The 24,573-nt window shown below is 44.9% G+C and overlaps 1 protein-coding gene across 5 annotated transcripts in view; it reads left to right on the top strand.

Annotated features, from left to right (window-relative positions):
• itpr1b (inositol 1,4,5-trisphosphate receptor, type 1b) overlaps nt 1-24,573 on the top strand; it is a 105,449-nt gene that overhangs the window by 31,279 nt on the left and 49,597 nt on the right. For all 5 annotated transcript variants that reach the window (XM_018734086.2, XM_018734085.2, XM_018734084.2 and 2 more), the window contains 26 exons: nt 148-308; nt 712-853; nt 1,076-1,234; nt 1,951-2,123; nt 4,020-4,139; nt 5,036-5,230; nt 5,548-5,799; nt 6,030-6,171; nt 6,261-6,414; nt 6,619-6,809; nt 6,969-7,101; nt 7,480-7,534; nt 8,003-8,168; nt 8,933-9,106; nt 9,340-9,417; nt 9,548-9,685; nt 10,044-10,169; nt 10,375-10,575; nt 10,904-11,155; nt 12,053-12,178; nt 12,457-12,585; nt 15,223-15,343; nt 15,551-15,735; nt 17,041-17,189; nt 18,602-18,713; nt 20,044-20,079. In XM_018734086.2, coding sequence (XP_018589602.1) covers nt 148-308; nt 712-853; nt 1,076-1,234; nt 1,951-2,123; nt 4,020-4,139; nt 5,036-5,230; nt 5,548-5,799; nt 6,030-6,171; nt 6,261-6,414; nt 6,619-6,809; nt 6,969-7,101; nt 7,480-7,534; nt 8,003-8,168; nt 8,933-9,106; nt 9,340-9,417; nt 9,548-9,685; nt 10,044-10,169; nt 10,375-10,575; nt 10,904-11,155; nt 12,053-12,178; nt 12,457-12,585; nt 15,223-15,343; nt 15,551-15,735; nt 17,041-17,189; nt 18,602-18,713; nt 20,044-20,079 — 3,870 coding nt within the window. The remainder of the gene's footprint in view (nt 1-147; nt 309-711; nt 854-1,075; nt 1,235-1,950; nt 2,124-4,019; nt 4,140-5,035; nt 5,231-5,547; nt 5,800-6,029; nt 6,172-6,260; nt 6,415-6,618; nt 6,810-6,968; nt 7,102-7,479; nt 7,535-8,002; nt 8,169-8,932; nt 9,107-9,339; nt 9,418-9,547; nt 9,686-10,043; nt 10,170-10,374; nt 10,576-10,903; nt 11,156-12,052; nt 12,179-12,456; nt 12,586-15,222; nt 15,344-15,550; nt 15,736-17,040; nt 17,190-18,601; nt 18,714-20,043; nt 20,080-24,573) is intronic.

Here is a 24,573-nt window from a genome sequence, read left to right as displayed (position 1 = left end):
GTGTGTCTGTGTAATATTTTATTGTAGCTCTTGTGTAAAGTTCCTGCATCATTATACTCTACTACAGATAAATGGTGGTAAAGTTAAATGTATGCCTGTGATTGTCCTGAAGTTCAGTCTCCATGTGTTTCTCCCCTTCACTCTAAGATTGGTACATCTGCTATCAAAGAGGATAAGGAGGCGTTTGCCATTGTACCAGTTCCCCCAGCAGAAGTGAGAGATTTAGACTTTGCCAATGATGCCAGCAAGGTCTTGGCCTCCATTGCGGGCAAGCTGGAGAAGGGAACTATCACACAGAATGAAAGGAGGTATGAATTGCCTGGTTATTTCAACAGCAGCCTTTGAACTATCATAGGATCTGTAGCTGTGAACTGTACAGTATTGGGGACATGCTTTGCAACCTGGGAAAAACCCAAGTGGAAAACTTAGAGTAATGATAAAGTACCACTCTCTTTGTGGACATATTTCATCAGACTGTTGTAAGAGTTGGTGAAAAATACACTACACTATCCTACACTGCTATGCTACTTTTTTCTCTTCTGCTTCATATTCTCTTGTTCGAAGTTAATCACTCTGCTCACCTATAACATAGCTTTGTTACAGTGACATTACTGACATACTCATGTTGTGGGACCAAAACCCATCTTTTAGCCTCTGTGCGTAGATATACTGAGCTTGTCATTTATGGACCTTTACTGTGCTATGCCATAGGTTTGTCACAAAGCTGCTTGAGGATCTGGTGTTCTTCGTGGTGGACATTCCCAACAGTGGGCAGGATGTGTTGGAGATCATGGTCAACAAGCCCAACCGGGAGAGGCAAAAATTGATGAGGGAGCAGAACATTCTCAAACAGGTAGGCTTGGTCTTTCAAGTCTATCACCGATGTTTAAGTTGTTCCTGCGTCTGTGATATAGTGGTGTCACTCAGTTGGGTTTTAGTCCCTGCTCAAACTTTTTTTTTTCCTGAGTCACAGGATGTGGACTTATAAGTTTAATAGCTGCCTGCATTCCCAAAGCCTCAACCCTGCATCACTTCAGTTTAAAAGTCTACCATCTATTTTGTTCCCTCTATACAGATTTTTAAGCTGCTGCAGGCTCCGTTCACTGACAGTGGTGATGGACCCATGCTGCGATTGGAGGAGCTGGGTGACCAACGCCATGCCCCTTTCCGCCATATTTGCCGTTTGTGTTACCGAGTCCTTCGTCACTCTCAGCAAGACTACCGGAAGAACCAGGTGGGTCAAGTAGGTCACACGGTGAGAACCCATGTAGTTCAGCATTGGTGATGAGGTAAGAAAGCAGAACAATGAACACGGCAGAAGACGGTAGAATTGCCTAGGGGAAGCTTAGTGTCACTGATGAGCACTTGTGTAGTTTTCATGCTAAGGGAGGCTATGGTTTACCATTGTTTTCCATACACGTTTAGACTGTAGGAGGAAACGTATATGAACGCAGGGAGAATATAGAAACTCTACACAGACTGAGCTAGATTCAAACCCACAACAGAACACACAAACCAGCAGCTGTAGGGCACCAGCGTTAGCTACTGTGCCACTGTGCTGCAATAGACGTGGGCTAACTCTCATTACTCATTTCTCTAGAGCTCCACTTGCTGATAAGTGTCACAAGATACAATTGATTTCATTGTCAAAGGAAGGGCCCCACACCCTAGGGCTGTTTGTATGCCAGACACAACCCTCCTCTGAAGCAGCGTGAAGATCTGTGTGCAAGTCACTCTGCAATGGCAGTTCTCCCTATTAATGCTGAGTTAATCATGTTAAGTAGGAAAGCCTTTCCTGACCTCCAGGTTACTGTAAACCATGACTGAAGGCCTTCTTGCACCCACATTTATTGCGATACAATTTAATTGATGACATGCTCTGTTTTCAGAGTGTCCAAGAGGGCACCACTGTGGCATAGAGAAGCTGATAGCCCTTTTCCTTCTTTGCAGGAGTACATTGCCAAGCAGTTCCGCTTCATGCAGAAGCAAATTGGGTACGATGTGCTGGCTGAGGACACCATCACGGCCCTGTTGCACAACAACCGCAAGCTGTTGGAGAAGCACATCACGGCTGCAGAGATTGACACCTTTGTCAGTCTTGTGAGGAAGAATAGAGAACCCAGGTGAGAAAGACCCAAGCTGGCCTCCGATCCCTTTTCTGATATCCCTGCCACACATGATTTGTCTTCGTTGTGCTAATTCTGAAGTGGGACACATTTTTTCATTTCGCAAATGCTTTCCTCAAAAGTGATGTACATGTCTAAGAAAAATACAAAAAGTGCATTACACCGGCAGAAGGAGAGATTTGGATGCAGACATGAGTACAGTACATTTGTCGTGTACCACTGTACTAACCAGCATATGTTACACAAATAGCTGCATATAGGGTTTTCTTTTCTTAATTTAATGGGTACATTTATTCATTTAGCAAACGCTTTTCTCCAAAGCAATGTACATTTCACCAAAAATACAATTTGTGCATTACATTAAGAGAAAGACACAGCTGCAGACATGTGATTCTTAAATAAACCTAGTTTGTTACTTTCCACTTGTTGCACCGATGTTCATTGCTCGAGTAGGTGCCCAAAATGCAGGATAGATGAATCCTGATAACCTTCCTACAATTTTTTTTTTTTTTTTTTTTTTTTTTTTTTTTTTTTTTGTTACGTGGTACACAAACATTCACATACAATACAGGAGTAGCGGCTGTGTAAAGGGTTATCTGGGGATGATTGTAAAGTTACGGTGCATGAACATTTACACCATACGTGAGCTGGAGAAGTCTTGGGTGAAGCGAGTCCGGAAAAGGTGAGTTTTCAGACCCTTCTTGAATGTAGGCAGAGTTTCCGCAATTCTGAGTGAGAGGGGAAGGTTGTTCTACCACAGCGGAGCCAGAACCGAGAACCTCTGTGCTTTACCTTCCGTGCGTGGGACCACCAAGTGAGCAGTAGCAGACATGTGAAGTGGTCTTTCTGGGGTGTAGCGGATGATCAAGTCTTGTAAATAGCTAGGAGCAGTTCTATTGATGCATTTGTAGACAATAACCAGGGTCTTAAATTTGATCCGGGCAGCCATAGGAAGCCAGTGCAGAAAAATGAGTAGAGGAGATACTTGGGAATGCTTTGGCAAGTCAAACAACTTGTACCATGGTATTCTGTATCAGCTGTAAAGGTTTGATGGCAGTAGCAGGAAGGCCACACAGGAGAGAGTTGCAGTATCCCAACGGGATGTCACCATGGCCTGAACAAGTAGTTGGACAGAGTCAATTGTGAGGTAAAGATGGATCCTGCGAATATTATGCAGGATGTATCTGCAAGTCTGGGTTGTGGCTTCAGTGTGCTGAGAGAAAGCCAGACTTGAGCCAGTCATCACTTCCAGACTCTTAGTCAAGGAGGTCAACAAAATGAATGAGTTGTCCAGTTTGGTCGAGAGATCATGACAGGAAAAAAGGCCAGCTGGGAGGTGTAGGATCTCTATTTTGGAGCAGTTGAGTTGTAGGTGGTGATCAGACATCCATGCAGAGATGTCCGACAGGCAGGCAACAACGCGCTCGAAATGTCTGACGCTCCTGGTGGAAAGGAAAGGAAGAACTGGGTATCATCAGCATTGCAGTGGTATTTGAATCCATGGGAGGCTATGACCGGACCGAGGGAGGAAAGTGTAGATCGAGAAGAGGACCCAGTACCGAGTCCTGCGGGACTCCGGTTGAGAGAGGCAAAGGAGAAGAGTGAGAGCCCTGCCAGGCCACTTGATAGGTAGGACTCAAACCATCTTAGTACTGCTCCTTTGATCCCAAGTTGACTGAGAGGACAGTAGAATCCAGTGGTTGACAGTGTTGAATGCATACACATACATGTACACGTTTATTGAGCGCTTAAGAGATCAGGTGAGAAGTGAACCCGAAAGAGGCGACTTTTGAGACCCTTCTCAAATTTTGATAGGCATATAGGCATGTCTGTATGTTGGCATTTCTCTGTCACTTAACATTAGCACTTGTCTTCTTATCCTATCACTTCCAGGTTCCTGGACTACCTGTCGGACCTGTGTGTTTCTATGAACAAGTCCATCCCAGTGACGCAGGAGCTGATCTGCAATGCAGTGCTGGACCCTACCAACGCAGACATACTCATTGAGACAAAGTGAGCTGAGACAAAGTACTCCTCGTACCTCTCACAGTCAGGGTAGTTTTTTTTTTTTTTTTTTTTTTTTTTTCCCTTCTTCTTCATAACTACGAAGCCTTTTTATAAAACTAATCTCTACCAAAGAACGTGAACATGCAATCTCAGCATCATCGGATGGGAGTATCCAGTTAAACAGATGGCCTCTTACCTCATTTGACACATTTCTGTGTAATTCCAGATTTTGCTGTCACAATTCAGTTATTGACATTTTGTGGCCTGATTTCAGGGCACAACCCTGCATTTAACTAACATGAGTTGTATGCATCACGCTGTTCAAATAATGATATTGTGCTACTGTTTGTGCCTTAACCGTTACTCACTGTTTTGAGGGTCCCAACCTGGTAATGCTAATAAACAGCAAACACGTTTTTATTCTTTGGTTCTAAAAAGAACACACAATGCATATTAAAGTCATAAAAAGAGTAATTCCTGCCAAAGACTGCAAGTTTTGATGTATTGCAAGATTAATGTGATGCCTGACATTTGAGGTAAATATTCCTGGTCTTTCCATTGGGTTGCTAGTTCACTGCTATTTAACACAATCAAACCAATCCTGAAGGTCATCTTGTTGGGTAATGTGTTTGTATGTTACACCTAACCAAATGCTTCATTGAAACAGTTGTCCTGTTTGCCTAAAGTTACTATGCAGGTTACGTTTTCTTTGTGGAACAAAACAAGATGAGGAACAAAAAAATAATATTAAAAAAAAAAAAAACGTTGGCTGTTGTAGTTTCAATGGGGAGCTCTGTTTTGCTTGTTTTGCAGAGCTGGACTGTTGCTGACTGAAGGAGGCTTTTTTTTTTTTTTTAAACCATGTCCCTCATGGGACCTTGTTTGGTTCATGTGTCCACCAGGCTGGTGCTCTCCCGCTTTGAGATTGAAGGGGCATCAATTGGGGAGGCCCCTGTGGAGTCCGAGGAGGATGAGGAAGAGGTTTGGCTCTTCTGGAAGGACAGCAACAAGGAGATCCGAAGCAAAAGCATCAGGGAACTTGCCCAGGATGCCAAGGAAGGGCAGAAGGAGGACCAGGAGGTGATCAGTTACTACAGGTCAGAGGTTGTGTAGAATTCAGTTTAGTTGACAGTTCCTTTGCACAGATTAGCACTTTTTGGGTTACTGGTAGAATTTGTGGGGCATTAGCCAGTGCTTCTGACCTTGGGATACCTGGATCATTATGGGGTATACCCCAAATTGGTGTATACAGAATCTCTTTTATATAAAGGCATCTCAATGTGTGAATTATGTGAATAAAATAGGGAAAAGCATGTTGTACATGAAAAGAAACCCACAGTCTGAGGCGTTCAAGCAGTAGGACGGCCTTTGCTCAACTCAGAGGACCCCATGTGTTTCTTTTTTTGTGTATCAGGTACCAGCTGAATCTATTTGCTCGCATGTGTTTGGACCGCCAGTACCTGGCTATCAACAAGATCTCGGGCCAACTTGATGTGGACCTTATCCTGCGCTGTATGTCGGACGAGGACCTGCCATATGACCTCCGAGCCTCCTTCTGTCGCCTTATGCTCCACATGCATGTGGACCGAGATCCCCAGGAACCAGTTACGCCTGTCAAGTACGCCCGTTTGTGGTCTGAGATCCCCTCAAAAATCGCCATTGATGAGTGAGTTCTGCCAAGTGAACTATGTTGTACTTAAGTGTTGCTCAGATTTGTATTCTTAAATTCAAATTTGTATTTTGAGCAAACTGTTACAGTGCTCCATTATGGCATTTGTGTCAGTAAAAGTATTTAAGAACGGAAAAGACGAATCGCATGTAATGAAGGAAGAATTATATGTTTTGTTTAGCAGTTTTTAACTGCTGCTGTCCTTGTGTTCTCTGGTTTCCCCACAGCTATGACAATAATGGCACCACCAAGGATGAAATCAAGGAGCGCTTTGCCCTCACCATGGAATTTGTTGAAAATTATTTGAGAGATGTGGTTTGCCAGAATGTTCCCTTCTCAGACAAAGAGAAGAACAAGCTTACCTTTGAGGTAAAGTTTGTATCCATAGCTGAACAGTTTAAATGAAAGAAACGTAAATATTTAAATATTTTTTTCTTTTCTTCCTATCCTGATTGAAGGTTGTGAATTTGGCTCGCAACCTTATCTACTTTGGCTTCTACAACTTCAGTGACCTGCTGAGACTGACAAAGATTCTGCTGGCCATTTTGGACTGTGTTCATGTTACCACCATATTCCCCATCAACAAGCTGGAGAAAGGAGATGAGACCAAAGGTAAAATGGCTGCAGTCCAGCTGCTGCTTCATGGTGGGATTGTACTCTTAATCAGGGGTTTTAGAATCCAGCCACTCTGTATGACCTTCATTTGGCCTTCTTGAGCTCTCTGACATTGATCTCTTCTACCCAGAGTTGTGTGCCATTTTGTCTCATTTTTGTGTCATTAGTGCAGTGTGACTGAGTCACTCCCTCTTTACACAGGTAGCAATGTCATGAGGTCAATCCATGGTGTTGGAGAATTGATGACTCAGGTGGTGCTGAGAGGAGGGGGGTTCCTTCCCACAACCCCTGCCAACCCACCCGATGGAGATGTGGTCAAGACTCAGACTGAGCCAGAGAAAGAGGACATCCTAGTGATGGACACTAAGCTGAAGATCATAGAGATTTTACAGGTAGTCATTAGACTCTCTGCTTTCTTCCTTAAAGTTCACTCTTTGGGCAAATGTCAAAGTAATTTTAATTTGGGCTTATGATATGAAAAGCATTGTACCTTTGCTTTGCGTCAGCTATCTGAACACCCTGGTGAATTCCTGCACTTTTCTGTTTCTCAGTTCATCCTGAATGTACGACTGGACTACCGGATCTCGTGCCTGCTGTGTATCTTCAAGCGGGAGTTTGACGAGAGTAACTCTCAGTCAGATGCAGGGTCAGGGAGCAACCAGGATGGACCCAACAATATGCCAGGTAGAGAGGAACCTTGCAGGAGTTTGCTGAGTGCCATTAACATTAAGAGTTTAGATGTGAAATCCAGCTTCAAACATCATTCAGTGCTCTACACAATTATAGTGTTGTCATTGTTCTATTACTCTGTAGTTGGTACACCGGTGATGCAGTCTTTAAAAGTGTAAATTATATTTTTTGCAACAGTTCAGTGCTATTATGATACCTTCTGTCTTAATATGTATGACCCAAAAGCTTACATGAAACTGCAATCAGTTTTTAAACTGAGTAGATGATCCCAAGACTAACTGGGCTCATGCTAATAATGTAATCTTTTTGGTCTAATTCACATGTGAGTCTTAATGTGTGCAGCAGTCTTCTTTTGTTCCCTCTCTCTCTCAGGATCGTTGAATTTTGAGAACATTGAGGAACGAGCTGAGCGGATCTTTGGGGGAAGGTAAAGGTTTTTTCACTGAAGGGTGACAGTGCAGTGGTGGAAACGTTAGAGCTGAGACTTGAGAAATTCCTACAAGTAGAAATCCTTGCGTTTATTTGCCATGTTCTCTCTGTTTCATTGGAAGGGGAATTGCCCATGCTTTTGCAGCACAAGGAAAAACATACAAACTAACTGAAATGTTCAGAAACTCTACATGTTGGAAAAATTGAATTCTTTTGCTGAAAGAAATGTATACAAGAAGCAGTGCCTAATAATACATTAGGATTGCCTCTCACACATAATTTCAGTATGTTGAAAGGAAATATGCGCAGAAGTGTGATAAATTCAGATATTCGAGAGAATATGCAAGCACTTGAAAGAATTTTGGCTCTTGAAATAGGCCAAAAGTTTAGCTCGCCATTAAGATTCCTGGAGGACTGTGAATCAGGATGTTTGAGTATTGAAGTTTCCGCATGTTCTGTTGAACAGTGAAGAGAACACACCCCTTGACTTGGATGACCATGGCGGCAGGACATTCCTCAGGGTTCTGCTTCACCTTACCATGCACGACTACCCACCTCTGGTGTCTGGAGCTTTACACTTGCTCTTCAGGCACTTCAGTCAGAGGCAGGAGGTGTTGCTGGCCTTCAAGCAGGTACTCACAAGCAGAGTTATTAGTTATCAGTTGCCCCAGGGACAACAGTGTACTTTTGACCTTTTGAACTACCCTTTGCTTGCCCTATGTGAATATATTTAATTTTGTTAATTCATTATTTTCCTTTCTTAAGATGAGTTTGAATCTGTTTCATAATCTTGTGAAATTCTTAATGGTTCTTGGGGTACAATTTCAGATTTAGTGGCTGACACTATTCTGTACAGTTAGTCATTTCAAGTTGCAGGAAGGCATGATCTTAATATTAATAATAGTAATTTAGCATGCTAAGTTGTTTTATTCCCTCATGAAGATTCTGCCATTGATTTTTCACTTGTAAGACCTGTTACCTGCTCTAAACGCCTTACTACCTGATGCCTCTCAGCTTCTTTCCCTGGATTGCTCTAGTAAAAGTTGTGTAGCTTTATAAATACAGATGGGTTTTTTTTTTTTTTTTTTGCTGGCACAATGTATTCTGATGCTCTCAATTTTGGTTTTTAACATCAAACTATAATTTGATAAAGCTGCAAGTTGGTTCAGCAACAACGTAATAATAATAAAAACAGTCCTTTGAACCTTTTGGAAACTACCAGTATCAGCGGCACTGAGTACTAGTTGCAGTGCGACAACCAAAAGCAGATGTTGAAACCAGTAAAACCAAATACTCTTAAGTTCTTTAGTTACCTCAGTTATTATGAGCACACATGTAAAGTGTAGCAGTCATGGCAGCATCACACCAAATAGAGATGTCCCCCTCTACTTTCCAGGTCCAGCTCCTGGTCACCAACCAGGATGTGGAGAACTACAAGCAGATCAAATCAGACCTGGACCTGCTGCGCTCCATTGTGGAGAAGTCGGAGCTGTGGGTCTATAAGAGGCAGGGTCCCGACGAGGCCATGGACACAGGGGATGGCCCCTCTGGGGATTCCGAGCAGAAGAAGGTTTGGGGTCTGCACACCAGCCACTAATAACTCTCAAGTTCTGACATAGGGATATAATACTGTCTGTGGTTCCTCAGCAGTATTAGGAGCTCCAGGTGTGACACCTTACCTGTTAGCCTTTGTCAGGGGAATGACACCCTCTGAAACCACTAAGCACTGGTGCAAAAACTGTATCTTTGGTGTGGAAAACTGTCTTCAGTTTACAAGGTCTTTGTACGGCATTTTCTCTACAGGGAGACTCGAATACAAGTGGCTCAGACAAAAAGAAAACGGAAAGCACCAGCAGTTACAACTATAGAGTTGTGAAGGAGGTAATTTTTGTGGCCATTTTCAGCAGTGTTCTCCTCACACTGTCATTCTCTCAGCTGTTCCAGTACTTCATGCCATTGTGAGTAAGAGAAAAAGATTGAAAGGAAGTGCCATCTCCCTGCTTTTGCTTAGATCCTGCTGCGGCTCAGCAAGCTATGTGTGCAGGAGGCATCCTCTGGGAAGAAGAGCAAGAAACAGCAGCAAAGGCTCTTGAGGAACATGGGGGCCCACACTGTGGTATTGGAGTTGCTGCAGATCCCCTATGAGAAGGTATGCTGTAGACACATGAGTCAGAGCACCAGGTGTTTGTATCTCTTATCATGCCTGCATATCTATTGCAGCTTTCACACATAAAATTAACAGCAACTAACAGCTATATTTTAGGTTCACATGAAAAATGCTGACCGCATGAAGTTGGGCTTAGTGTTATGCAGCATGGTGTAAAAGTACTGCATTTTGTCAGATTGCTTCATTGTCAATCTGTTAGGTGACCTTTCTTTGGAAAGAATCCACAAGCACCTGCTGTCTTCCATGGTGTTAGAGCAGTCAGTGATGCTGATGAAAGGAGTTCACTGGTGAATGTGTGTGTGTGTGTGTGTGTGTGTGTGTGTGTGTGTGTGTGTGGCAGGGGGAGGACGTCAGAATGCAGGAAATCATGAAGTTGGCCCATGAGTTCCTGCAGAACTTCTGTGCTGGAAACCAACAGAACCAAGCCCTCCTTCACAAGCATATTAACCTGTTTCTTAATCCTGGGGTGAGCTGAACAAAAGTGTACAGCAGCACTGGTCCATATGTTTAGTCAATGTGCTCGATTTGGGTATGAGTGTTAATTTGCTTTGCTCTGAATGGAGCACCACTTTGGCTCAATGCCTCTTCTGTCTTAAACAACATTGACCTTGTAGATTAATCAGCTTCCTCGCTTTGGAGTCCAGTTATACTCTGTGCTGCTGCTCTTGTAGATCCTGGAGGCAGTCACTATGCAACACATCTTCATGAACAACTTCCAGCTGTGCAGCGAGATCAATGAGCGAGTGGTGCAGCATTTTGTGCACTGCATCGAGACACACGGCCGTCATGTCCAGTACCTCAAGTTCCTGCAAACCATTGTCAAAGCTGAAAACAAGTTCATCAAGAAGTGTCAGGACATTGTTATGGCTGAGGTGAGACCTTAGATGAGCTCTTCAACTGTGAACACTGGTCCATTTGTAATATTTCCGATTTTGTCAGACACCCAGTTTACCCAGAGAAGTGTTTTTCTGTTACGAGGACTAAGTAATTCAGATTCCAGATACCTTAATCAAGGAACAATAGTTGGCCTGTTCTTGACATTTCTAACCTGTAGCCTTTTGGCGACACAAGAACTGTATACTGTAACAAAGCCGCACAACCATGTCTTCCGTACGGTCAGAAGCCATTTTCCTCACCACATGTCAGTACGTCCCTTTTTATATTTCTTCTACGTCTCATGTCCCTGTATCATGTCTGCAGCTAGTAAACTCTGGCGAGGATGTGCTGGTCTTCTACAATGACCGGGCATCCTTCCAGACCCTTGTTCAAATGATGCGTTCAGAGCGCGATCGCATGGACGAGAACAGTCCGCTCATGTACCACATCCACCTGGTGGAGCTGCTGGCCATCTGCACTGAGGGCAAGAATGTGTACACAGAGATCAAGTGCAACTCACTACTGCCCCTCGATGACATTGTTCGTGTGGTCACTCATGAAGACTGCATCCCAGAGGTCAGTGCGATGCTGATACCAAGTGCCATGTTTGGTTACTTAGTCTTGGTGCTGGGGCTTCACAGTGTAAACCTGTTTTTGTGTCCCTGAAGTCATCTTAACTTGAATTGAAGCTGATTAATTTTTTCACTGAAGGAATGGCAAGCTTTAAGTACAGTTAAACTCAATGCACTAGCTAAGGACTTTCTAGCGCTTGTGTGAGTTGTAGAATACCTGGAAAGTTGAAAAGTAAATCTTTGTTTTATAAAGTGATCAACATGTCTAATGAATTATAGTAGGGATTCCAGTAGATACATGGAAATGTTACAGGAATCACTTCTTAGGGTTACATGAATTTAGGCTTCACAGATGCTAAAAATTATTTCATGAGCACAAATGTATCCACAAAGCTTTTGTAACATCTTTATTCTAACAAGCATCCTTCTACACCAGTATGATTAGTCCTTAACTTATGCATTTAATTTATTTTTACTGTGATACGAAGTGTACAGTTACTTCATTCATGATCCAAATAACGCAATAAATGTCTTAGCGAATCCAGTTGCCAGTTTCCAGAATCGGGACTGAGGAGCTGCATTACGCAGGCTACATATTACCACATTACCATTCTGGGTGGTTGTCTAGGATCTGAGTCCTGTGGCAACAGGATGTCCTAAAAAACTGAGACCATGAAAATTAGACTTTTGTATCAGCTAGTAGGAATTCACATCCTCTCACGGGTAGCATTAAAGGCACAAAGTCAATACAAATAGTAATAATTTTGTACAGTGCATCTTCACTTTATGCTAAAACTCAGCTGGAGTTTAACCTTGTCCACCCAAAGCAATTTCTCTGAAGCGCATCAAATGTTCTGTCACTCACTAGGAAGCATTGTTGAGTATTTCTGTGCTCCTGCAGGTGAAAATTGCTTATATCAACTTTCTGAACCACTGCTATGTTGACACTGAGGTTGAGATGAAGGAGATCTACACCAGTAACCACATGTGGAAGCTGTTTGAAAATTTCCTGGTTGATATATGCAGAGTAAGCGATTGATTCTGACGATCACATTTTCAGCGCTAGCAAGTTGAATTCTAATCCATCTTTGAAGTAAATTTATTTTCAAGTAATATTACAGAAATAGAACTAGTGTTTTTTTTTTTTTCTTTTTTTCTTCCCTCTTTTTCTTTCAAAAGCCACTCTTACTAACATACTGAGATCAGCCTTTCCATCATTAAACAAGGGCCTTGAACGTCTTAGTTGTTCTCTATTAACCAAATGTCATGTGGACTCAGGGCTGGAATTTTTTGTTCTGCCCACAGGTCTGCAACAACACTAGTGACAGGAAGCATGCAGACACTGTCCTCGAGCGCTACGTGACAGAGACAGTCATGGGCATCGTTACGACCTTCTTCAGCTCCCCTTTCTCGGACCAAAGCACCAGCCTCCAGGTACATCCCCAGAGAGGGTGTCCAGAGGTTTGCTCTTGGGCTTCAGCACTTGATTTTGGCATTGCTCAGAACTCAAATTCTTGCCTTTAAGGCATTGTTTCAAAATGTGTCCATGCTGTTGTTGTCATTTCTTATTGTACTGTGGATGTGAATGGAGGTTTGTGGCAAGGGTCCCCTTCAAGTTCAGAGAGCAACTCAGAATGCAGGACAAGAGACAGCAGTGCAGGCAGCTAGTGCACATCAGATCATTCAAAATCATCTAGAGAATAAAGTAGAGATTCTCAGTAAGTGACCATTTCTAGATCTTATTTGAATACTTGAGTGTATGACTGAAGTTGTGCTTTACCTGGTTTATTTGTGCTCATGTGGCTTCCAAAGTAATGTGTGCTTAGGTTTGGCGTGAGGAGGTTCTTTCTCAAGTGATAACACAGATGTTGTGCCAGATATGCCGCCTCCTGATACTGGCGTTCTGTTTGTATAGGTGGCTCATCACATGTATGTAAGTATCGGGAGGTGCTGACCCACCACCTTGCTTTCCCCATTCCCGCTCCTCTTGCCCCCACATGGAGAGTGGCCTCATTTGCATTGTGTCTTTTTAAAACCTTGGAGGAAATGCGGCAGTTCAAAGGAACTGCACTCTGAGGCGATGGTGCGAGGAAACGTTTACTGCCTTCCAGATTTGGGCAAGTCCCGTTAATAAGAAACCACAAAGCAGCTGTGACAGATGCTGACAACAAAAGATTACCTTTCTCTTTCCATGCTTTGTGAGAGGGCGGTCACTGTCGGATGTGTAGTGCGACTCCTTTTCTTTTTGGAAGCCTTAGTCATACCCTTCTATGACCTGACTCCTTAGAGCCGCATTTTGTTATCATGATAGCGGCTAGTTTGCCTACAGCAAACATTTTCCTCCTCTATCTTACTGGAATACTGCCTTTCCCATTTACACTGCTGGATTACCGCTACATTACCCTTAACTGCTTCAGCCCCTCCTTCCCATCTCCTCTCATCTGCTTTGCAGCTCCCCAACCCTGTGTATCATCAGTAAATGAAAGAAAGATAATTCTTGACAACTAACAGTTATTTACCTGTTTGACAAATTATGATCTTGCTGGAATACTGACTATGGAATTCTATACCAGTGGGACATTATACATCCAGCGAGGAAATGAGCCATTCTGGACCTTTTCTGCAGTCTTTGGATCTGATCAATCAACAGTTAAAATGTACATTTGTAATTTTTTTTTTTTTTTTTTGGTTTTCCCACAGCTAATGCCTTTGTCCAATACACTTTGCAATGTCTACAAAGTTTGTACAAGAACCTTCTGACAGTTTTGTACCTCTTTGAATTGTAAGGTATTCTTCCTATATTCACTCAGGGTAATTCCCTTGATCAGTGGTACTGTAACAGGAGAGGGAGTTTTGAGCAGGGACCTTCAGCTTGCAAGGTAGTAGCACAAACCACTCTGCCACCTGCTTTTTGTTAACAAAGTCCTAAAGGGGCTCAGTGTTTCAAATCGGAATTCACAATTTGCCTTCACTGAGGTAGGGGAGTCACTTAGCAGAAAAGAACATTTGTTGGGACTGCTCAGGTGGGCAGCAGGCAGCAGTAGTCAGCCAGGCCAGTCTAGTGAGTGAATCCTTACAGAACGTGTCCCTCTGTCGCGAAGCATTGCTCGCCCCGTTTAACCACTCTTTATTCCACAACAGGCTTCCATTTTGGGCAGAATGACTGAGGTATCCATTTCTGCTTTTCCTTGGTACTGTGGCTAACTGTGGCGTGCAGTGTGTGGGTTGGAGATTTAGGGTTAGGGGCCAGCACTGGGGAAGGACATTGACAACATGCGCTGTGCCTTACCCTGCAGTGCTGCTCTTTCTAGACTCTTTCTAGTGTTTAGCAGTGATGAAAAGTTACCCACTGGGATAGGGATCATAGGATATGGCTGAGAAGGGCAATTTTGTCACTACGCAGGATGCACAGGATACAGGCTTGCATAAGAATCCAAAACTGGTCTTTTTTTGAAAGAACATGTTTTTCGTAGAAAGTGCTTGCCTGTTTGTAAACCTAGGTATCCTGCGAAATATGCGTAAGCAAAAATGACATTAATATAGCCACTGGCAAAATGAAATAGTTCAGTGCCGACACTGTTTTGTAACCCTGTTTAGGAGCCAAGTCTTGCTTTGTAGGTGGATTTCAGATGTTCCAATTCTGCTGTTTCCTAGTGACAGTTTGTGCTTTGACTGTGACTCCTTAGTTTTTACTACTTGACGGAATACGTGTGAACATGGACAAAGCTGAAGCTGATACTTTTGCATAGCCCTTCTAAATGAGATGCGACACCGACACCCTGTGGCCCTGACTCCTGCCTCTTTCCACATTTTTCTCTTTTCTTCTATGTTCCCACCACCTGCTCTGGTCCTTTTCCTTCACTTCATTCTTTCTGCTTTCTTGCTCTCACCTTCCTCTCTTCGGTCTCTGTTTACATTTCTTTTGCTCTTCTGTCTGACTCTCCTTCCGTGTTCTTTCCTTTTTGTGTATCTGTCATCTTCCATTCCACTTTTTTTTTAAAAAAAATTTTTTTGGCACCCTGTTCTCTCTCCCTCCATACTTCTTTCTCTATATCCTTTCCTCTCCTGCAGACTCGACAGCCGGTGTTTGTTCAGCTCCTGCAGGGGGTCTTCAGGGTTTACCACTGCAACTGGCTCATGCCCACACAGAAAGCCTCAGTTGAGAGCTGTATCAAGGTGCTCTCTGACGTAGGTAAGCCTAGCTGTTCCTTGGTCTACCAGGGAGATTGCCATGTGTACCACCACCCCTTACATTTTACTGACAATAAGATGAAAAGTGATTTAAAATGTCACCATGATTTGCCACTCATGTTTTTCTTCCTAGATGAAGGGTCAGTTACTTTGCAGTTTCTACCTCATTGCTCACCACCCGTACATTGATGTGTTAACTCCCATGCAGCCAAAAGTCGAGCGATAGCTATACCAGTGGATCTGGACAGCCAGGTGAACAATCTCTTTGTCAAGTCCAACAACATTGTGCAAAAGACGGCCCTGAGCTGGAGGATATCAGCCCGCAACGCTGCTCGAAGAGATTCGACGCTGACAACCTCGCGCGATTACAGGAATATCATTGAGCGCCTTCAGGTAAGCACAGGCCTGGGAGCTGGAAACTATGCTCAGGACAGAACCTGGGGACTCCTAGCAGGGGAGGAGGGCATAATTCAGCAGTGTGGCTTAAACCATCTGCTGGGTTAGAGTGTGGCCTGCTGTAGTGGGGGGGGGGGGGGAGGTGAGAAGTGTATCATACATCAGGATGCAAATTTCAGGACAACAGTTCAAATCTGTTCCTAGTAATGCAGCAGGGTGGGATGGAGCATTACATTGCACCGCACTACATGCAGCATGACTCCTCTGGCTCTGCAACTGCCCATGGATTCTTTAGTCATTCACGCATGACAAAGATCACAACTTGTAGCGTAGCAGTTATCACTACTGCCTTTGGATTCAAAGGTTGCAGGTTTGATCCCCACCTCCTGCTGTAGTACCCTTGAGCAAGGTACTTATCCTAAATTGCTCCAGTAAAGTTACCCAGCTCTATAAATGGGTAAATAATAATAAGCTTGTGATAATTGTAACCTTAAAATTGACGTTGGGAAAAGTCAGATAAATGTAAATGTGCACTTCATTATTGAAATGATTTACATGCATCTTGGGACTCTGCCTTCATCCACAAGGAGACATTTGAGACATAAGTTGTATTCCCAGATCCCAGACACCGTGGCAACGTGATGCCGTTTTCATTGCGTCATTGGCGCGATGCAGCTTGCTGAGTAAAGGGTGGTTTAACGGTAAAGAGGATGATTGCTGATTTCGAAGGAAAAAATGTTTACTGGAGGAGGAAGTGCTCTCACACCCACAAGCTGGGGAGTAAGGGTGGGGAAGTGTGAGAGAACACGTCTTGACGTGATGGGTGGGGCATCATGATGCAGTCCTGTGAATGCAGTGGTTAACCGCAGCCCCCGAGTCCCTGCTGCCATGGATGCAATGTGAGTAGGAGGTCATGGAGTTCATTGCTCCCTCTGTGTGTGTGATTCAGCTGTGTTGTTGGTAAGATGGAACACAGAACCAGGTCTCGTTCTCCAGAAGGAGCTCAACTCCACCTGAATCCCAGCCCAATGCTGTCTCCCACTTCTGCATTGTCCACATAGACGCACGCTCTCAGTTCTTTGAGGTTTTGCTCTATTGAAAGGTGCAAATAAGTCATTTCTCATGCTCACACTTGCTTTCCTTTCTCAGCAAAGAGTAGTTTAGCATGAATGTTGGAGGGTACACAAGCTGAATGTCACAGTTTGGGAAAAGGGCAGAGGCTTGAGCATGATCCTCTGTTCACTGCCTGTCTGAGTTCCCATTTTCGGAGAAATGGGAAAACCCTGGTATCTTCTCTGGCAGGACATCGTGTCGGCCCTGGAGGATCGGCTCCGCCCGCTGGTCCAGGCCGAGCTCTCGGTGTTGGTGGATGTGCTACACCGACCGGAGCTGCTCTTCCCAGAGAATACAGAAGCACGGAGGAAGTGTGAGAGCGGTGGCTTCATTTCCAAGTAAGTTGTCCATTGTCCCTGCTGCTTCTAACCCTCCAACACCTTGTATGTGTGCTCAGGGCCTGGCTTCCCACATCCCTCTTACAGAACCGCCAACCGCCTTGCTTCCTACTCACTTACTCGCTGGTTTAACCCATCCTTTATTTTCTCCGTGGCTGTTAAAGCTGTTTCCCTGGGAACACTGATAGTGCTCTCACATCCTGCTGGAGAATGCATTCAGATGAATGAAATCAAGTAAATCAACACTTTTTTCCTTCCTAAAACACCACCTGTTTTGAAAATTTTTCGTGGTGAATTGTGTTGGCAGAAATTTTTTTTTTTTTTTTTTTTGTCGGTCTCTAGCAAGTCAAAAGTATTTAATTAGTTAATTGTCAGTTATGATTTGTCCCTTAAAAGGCTGCTGAGGCAAAATCCAAAGCAATGTCCCTCCAGAGCAAAACCCTGCTTTCTGAGAGCTTTGTTGACAGCTCAGTGGATTTGATGGAAGGTGCTCTGTCTGTCCTCTCTCAGATCAGTTGAGGACAAAAGCAGATAAGCGTCGTGTTTATTCCGCTGTGGCGTGTACCTCGGTGCCAGTTTTTGCTTCATGTCCATTATTGCAGCATGTAATCATGCTACACGTTGCGTTTGTCACCATTTTGAGGCGTCTCCTTAGATGAGCTCGAAAAATGTGACAGCCCATACAAAGGCTGTGCTGCTGCTTCAACAAAAAGAACACGTGCTGTGTGTTGTCACAGCCTTGTGCTGCACTCTGCCTCTTGGCCACAGCACTGGGGTGGCCATGTGCCAGCAGGCCCCCCCCCCCCCCCCCCCCCCCTCTCTCTCTCTCTCTCTCTCTCTCTCTCTAGCAGCCTGCCTGCAGGTATTACGCTAAGCCTGCAGCTCCCTGAACAGGTGCCTCACGGAGGATTACCATATTTTAAGCTGCTGTGGAGTGGCGTGTAGGGCAGCGTGCTGTCTCGGTGATCGGGGGCAAATGCTGAGGGCTTTGGGTTGCGTCACACCTTATGGCTATGTCTGCGTCCACATTGAGCCACCTGGCAGCCATTCTGGCCGATACACAGTTACGCTGTTACCAAATGCTGAAAAGCTTTTCTTACTTTGCGTGACTGTTTGCCTTGGTCCAAGCTGTACAGCTAGTGCGTAGCTGCGCCCTGGCAATAAGCACCTTGCTCAAGTGTATGAGCACCCTGCCCCCCTCTGCCACACACACTCTTTCCACATGTGTGTTTATGTTGCTTGTTTTCTGGTGCTCACAGGTAAGATGTCGTTTCACACGTCTTACAAAAACAATGGTGGTGCACTTGGAACCTCCAGCATACCGAGCTGATCTTTAGTTGTTGTGTGCTCTGCTTTATGGGACCTCCATCTGAAACCCCCATGCCACTGTGCCCCCACATCTCCTCCCCCAGGCTCATCAAGCATACCAAGCAGCTCCTGGAGGAGAACGAGGAGAGGCTCTGTATCAAAGTGCTCCAGACGCTGCGGGAGATGATGACTAAGGATCGAGGTTACGGGGAGAAGGTATACTGGCGCCAACGCTGGCAAAGGGCAGGGGCCGGGGCTGGGGGGTTGCCACTGTAGCAGGCTCAGGGCAGGTAAGAGAATCTGCGATGGAAATAGTCCTTGCCAACCAGACATCTTCTCAGCCAACACCTGTGGAGAGATTGACTGAGCGCCCGCTCTGCTGCCGTTGGATCGGTCTGGTCCAAGTGTTTGGCTGCTTTCGAGGCGTCTGTGTGAAGTGCACAGTACAGCAGCTGTGTGTGTGTGATGGATTAGCTCTTCTGTTGCTTTTGTCAGGCAGCCAGTTTCAAAAAACTCTAAGCTGTCCCAACTTCAGCATCCATATGTGCTGCACTGCATTTTTTTAAAAATATTAAACAGTTTTTTCCTTTTCTTTTGCAAAATGAATTATATGCAGAACTGATTCACCTAAACAATGCGAGATGTGTAATTTCTGAATAAACTGCTTCGTCTTCTTAGACATTTAATTGCGTTAATTACGTGTGAACTTAATGTGAATGAAAATGTTGCACATCTTACTAATTATTAGAGAAGACAAAAAAAAACTTATTACTGCCATATTAGAAAGCAGTGACATTTAAACGTTGGTATGGCAGGTCGGCTATGAGCGCCGTTTCCTTTTTCCTTCTTGCCTCAAATGAAGTGTCACACTGAGAACACCCTAGGTTAACGGTCAGTCATCTGGCTCAATGTTTTTGTCATCGTTGATGATGCTTCTTCTGTAACTGCTAGGGAGCGTTTACACATGGCTGAGATTCCGACTCGGAGACGTCCGGCTGTCAGGTCCACCTTTATGTTATCTGAGACTGTCATCTTAACCAGGATCTGAGGCAGCTTCCTCTCTACCTTTTCTCTGGGACTGTGGGACTAGAGCTAGGTGCACACAAGGCCTCTGCTGTCTAGAGGCAACACTTGTACATCAGTGTTTGCTGCTCATCATAATTCTCAAATGTTAATCACACATACATTGCAAACAATGTTGTAGTAACTGGATGGGGACATTTCCACATACTTGTCTGTGTTTGGGGAATGTGGAACTGCAGCATGTATTGGAATATGATGTCAATATTCATATGTCAGTAACTCCAGCATGGATTAACCACCCCCCAGACTAATGCTTTTTGCAGGCTGTGTAGAAATTTCATTACTAATCTTCAGTCTGGCCTGATACTGAGTAACAGTACTTTCTGTGTACTTTACTAACAGACATGGTATGTGCTTTTAATAATGATCTTTTTTCTTCCCACCAAGCACTTTTTTTAAAGCTTTACACTGACATGGTCAGACATTCCCATACTAACTCTTGCTCTATACTCTTCTCTTCCAGCTGATTGCCTTTGATGATGAAATGGATGTGGCTGAGGTTGTGATCATTTTTCTTGTTCCTTCACTTTGTGTACATTTGTGTCTCACCAGTGATGTGTTTCTGTATCCTTGGCCCCATCCACCCCATGCTCTCTCTAGATGTATAACAGACCTGCAGCTCCCTTGTGTTGCGCTCCTGCATTACTAGGGTCGCCCATGGGATTGTCGTGCTCCTGCGCGACTGTGGCCACCTGCACATCATCAATTGTGCACGTAATGGGAAATCTTTGTTTAGCTGTGTAAGGTGTATATATAGCCTCTTACTAGTAGCGCACCCCCAACAGCAGGCAACAGAACTTTACTTGCTTAAACATATGTTGTACAGTGGCTGTTGACTGCAGTGCAGCGGTTGACCTTACCTGTAAGTAAAGCACTGGACGCGATGACGCACTGAGCCTATGAATAAACACTTTCATATGTGGTCGATCACTGACGAACTGAGTGCTTTCTCACGTGGGTACAATGGATATGTACAGGTCCTATGGCCTTCCAATGGGTGTTTTGTGTAAGGGCAAGTGTCTCCAACTGCTCTTTGTCAACATTGTTGGCATTCAGCTGAAACCACTGTGAGTATGATGAGGCAACTTATAAGGCACTGTGCTGAGATGTGGCAAGTCTCTTAAGTGCTGAGCTAACACACTGCACTTGCAACAGCGTGATAACGAAGATGTGTGTGTGTGTGTGTGTGTGTATGTGTGTGTGTTGGCGTGCTTGCTCTGTTTAGCTGGCTTACGCTCTTTGTGCTCTGCTTTCATCAGCCTGTCGTGTTCATGTTGTATACTTCCCTTTTCAAAATGGAAAATGAAATTTTTCACTTTGGAGGAGCAGCACAGTAAGGCTTAATTTAATGTGCTGAAAAATTGGTCATTTTGCCAAGAGTGTTCAAGATATTGAGGGCTGAGAGGTTACAGGATCCATATTGCTCTTACAGTTCTTATACAGTGGGAAAAGAATCGAACCCTAGACACCTTGTACCTTTGAACATGCAGGGCCTTGAAGTGAACCTGGTGCTCATGGAGATGATCTTGTCCCAGCAGCATCCCTCAGACACGAGACACCAGTCCCAGTTTAAAGTAGAATTGAAGAGGAATGGGGGGGTGGGTCAAGGTTGGCTTTTTGGGGGGGGGGTTGCACTTCTCATCTTCCTCAGCTCTAGGTGCCTCCTGGGAAGCAGCTGCAAGTATTAATAGCTACCAGAGTTATAGCATCATGTAAACACAGCGTCTGAAACTATCTCGGCGATCTAAGCCAAGAGTAAAGCGGTGCTTATGAGTTCTGATGGGTAAGAAGACTTTTTCGGGCTGGTATATTATGAAGAATGTCCCTCTGATCTGACAGGTCACCCCAGCAGCAGCTCTCCTACACGGTGGCAAATGAAAAGATGAAGTGATGAGTTATCACCCTTAAACAAGAAGGATGTGCTATGTGAGGCCTGCAGCTGCAGATGAAGGGAGGCTGGGCAGCCGCCACAGGGCCATGCAGGCCGTTGCATTGATACCTTCCCCAAGGGCAACTGCAAAAGCTTGGGGCAAGAGGCAGGCAGCCACATACATGGTATTTGTGTGATTTTTTCCACTAGCTTTACACTGCTAGATTGATACAGGGAGCTAGTGGTTAGAGGAATCAAGAATCTGTAGAGGAAAGGAGAAGCAAAGCAGTGTGAAATTGGCACATGTGGGGGTTGGCTGGGGTGCAAGCCTCTATCAAGCAGCTATTTATTGCTTTTAATTACTTTTCTCTCATTTTGGTTCTGGCCAGTTGCCATGTACCCAGTTCATATACCTCCCCCTTGAAGTGCGACATCCACACAAACACAGGAGAGGTAAACATGGGTGAAGTGCAGGCTTTGAGATGAAGCAGCAACCTCAGACATGAGTATTTGCTCAGGTCACCAGCAGCCCTGGTGCGTACCTGGCTGTGTTTGGGTTTCATTTTGTGTACTGAGGGGGATCCCCAGCCGTGACGCACCCTTGGGAACACAGGCCAAGTTGTGCACCAGGGGCCTCACCATATGGTAAAGATGGCAGGGCTATTAATGCCTGCATTCACTTTGGTTAGGAGCCAATCTATGGTGAAGCTCCAAGGCAGTGTGGCCAGATGCATACCTTCTTCATGCTGCTTTAACACTTCAGTACAGTGTTGCATATTGGCCCAAGACCCAACCTGCCCGCAGCCATCGGCCCCGCGAGTGGCATGTACGCATGCAGTCGTGCACCCTGCCAAACACAGTGTCTAACACATTTCCCACAGGGGAGCTGGTAGCCTAATGGTGCTTGGAGCCTCTGCTTTTGATTCCAACTGTTGCAGGTTTGAATCCCATCTAGTGCTGTAGTACTCTTGAGTAAGTTAGAAAGCCTAGAACTGCTCCAGTAAAATAGGGTTTAAAAAAAAAAATCAATAAATTTTTGGTAATTTAGCATTATAAGTCACTTTGGGGAACAAAAGTGTGAGCTACAGACATAAATGTAAATGTAAGCTCATTAAACACAGTGACACAATGGGTGACTGCAAGGAGGTGACCTTTTGGAATCTGTACAATTATCTGTCCTTTCAATGGACGAAGAATCACAAGGGCACAGTAGGATGATGCGCAGTAAACAGTGTAACGGAGAGGGGGAAAGACTCAGTCTAGTGTCTGTGTTCTTCTTCACTGGCTGCCAGCTCATTGCACTCACGATATTCCTGGGCAGCAATGACTTGTGAATCTCAGCTCTCTTTCACTTCCTGCCGTGTCTCGTTTGTTCTTTCTCTCTGTTTCATGTGTTGCAGTGCAAGATCATATCCTCCCTTTCGCTGTTTCACTCCCTAACTGTGTCTGTTGGAAGAGGAAATGCACTCAAAGCTTACTCTGTCTCTCCTTCCCATCTCCTCTTTGAGAGTCTCCACCACTACCCTCAGTCGCTGTCCTAAAAACACCCACAACACTCATGGCCTCTGACCTCAGTGCCTGAATCAGCTTTTTGTCCTCACGTATCCTCTTAAACTCCATAAGGAAACGAGAGGAACTCCTCCCCCTGTGGCACCAGGGCTCTCCAGCAGGGGGCGCTCTCAGTATTTGTGCCACTTTGCCGGACCGCTGTCCTACTTTCCCTGCCTTCGTGCTGCGCCATTTCCTGGGCTGCTGCCAGCTCTCAGACTGGAGTTGCATAAGACCTGCCGTTAGGTTTTTTCCTGGAATTCAGACTCACCACTGATGTGTGACCTTCAGCAGTAATTGCCAATAAAAGTGCGGCAGGGCTGTTTACTGAGAGATACTGGCAGCGGCTCGGGGGGGCGCAGACTCAGTTTGCTGCCCCTGGCACTAACAGTGCCTGTTAACCGTTGCAGCACCTGAGGGACTGCTACAAAGAGCTGCATTACAGGGAGGAGCTGTACAGGTAGAGCAGGGCAGAGAAGAACCAGCCAGCAGACTGTCTTGTCCATTGCCTTGGGGTGCCAAACCTTTTTTGCTTTGCGTTTGGCCCTCTAGCCATGTTCCCAACCTTCCCCAAACATGGGAGTCCTTTTGCTTTACTTGAATGTTGTTGGAACAGTGCCAGTCAAACACACTTCTGTGTGGGATTGTGCTCCCCTCGCATACATATTTTACATAGGTAAAGTCAGCACTGTGCCATCGTGACAGACCCTGTGGCCTTTTCTGCGTCAGAGCGGAGGCCCACTGTCCATTATGAAGTTCATATTAAGTCCAGCCTGCTGGCTTGTAACTGTTACAGTGGCATGTCTCGCTATACACTGTGCTGCGTTTCTACAGTGGAGCTGCTCAAGTGGAGGGACGAGACCAAGAAAGTATGGTGGAATGAGTTGGGACTTGCGAGCGCTGCTGTGGCCCTCAAAGTCCTGCTACTCATAACTTCATTAGAACCAACAGCGTTTGTCATTTCACCCCTTTTGTGCCCATGTGCTGTAGTGCATGTCAAAATACGTTCTTATGGGGGTTGACAAGGCTGGGGTTGTTTTAGTTCTCATTTCTCAAGACAACACTGTGTTATCTCTTGGTGTCCAACGCCCCAGATACTCATCTGAGAGTGAGATAGGAAGCCCTTGCTGGCAACCGCAAAGTCGAGTTTCTCACAGCTCAGTGGACCTGCAGTCAACCTTGTATGATCCGCCTTCTTTGGGAATGTGATGGCGCTTCCAGTTGTGCACCAGTGTTGCACTGGCCACAGTCCACTCTGGTGCTGTGCAAAGGGCTCCTTATCTCCGCAGCGTTCCAAAGTGGCCCATACTGCCTCCTTGGAGAACATTGCTGGAGCCCAGCACGTCCCAAATGTGTGTTGCACCACATAGATTTGTTGCTTTGTGAGTATCACTGGTGTATGAGGTGGAGAGCAATAACAGGGTTACATTTGTGCTGCTGCTCTTGTTGTTGACCGCCATGTACAAAGACATTCCAAATTTAGCAGTGAAAGTAGTGATTTTTGTGTGCAGTTGACTCAATTACTGGGTCACTTAACAAAAGAAAAGGGCAGCATTTTGTCATGTGCCGTTACCT

The sequence above is a fragment of the Scleropages formosus genome, chromosome 22, assembly GCF_900964775.1.
Source record: "Scleropages formosus chromosome 22, fSclFor1.1, whole genome shotgun sequence".
NCBI classification, from domain to species: domain Eukaryota; kingdom Metazoa; phylum Chordata; class Actinopteri; order Osteoglossiformes; family Osteoglossidae; genus Scleropages; species Scleropages formosus.
This window is presented reverse-complemented; position numbering and strand designations above follow the sequence as displayed.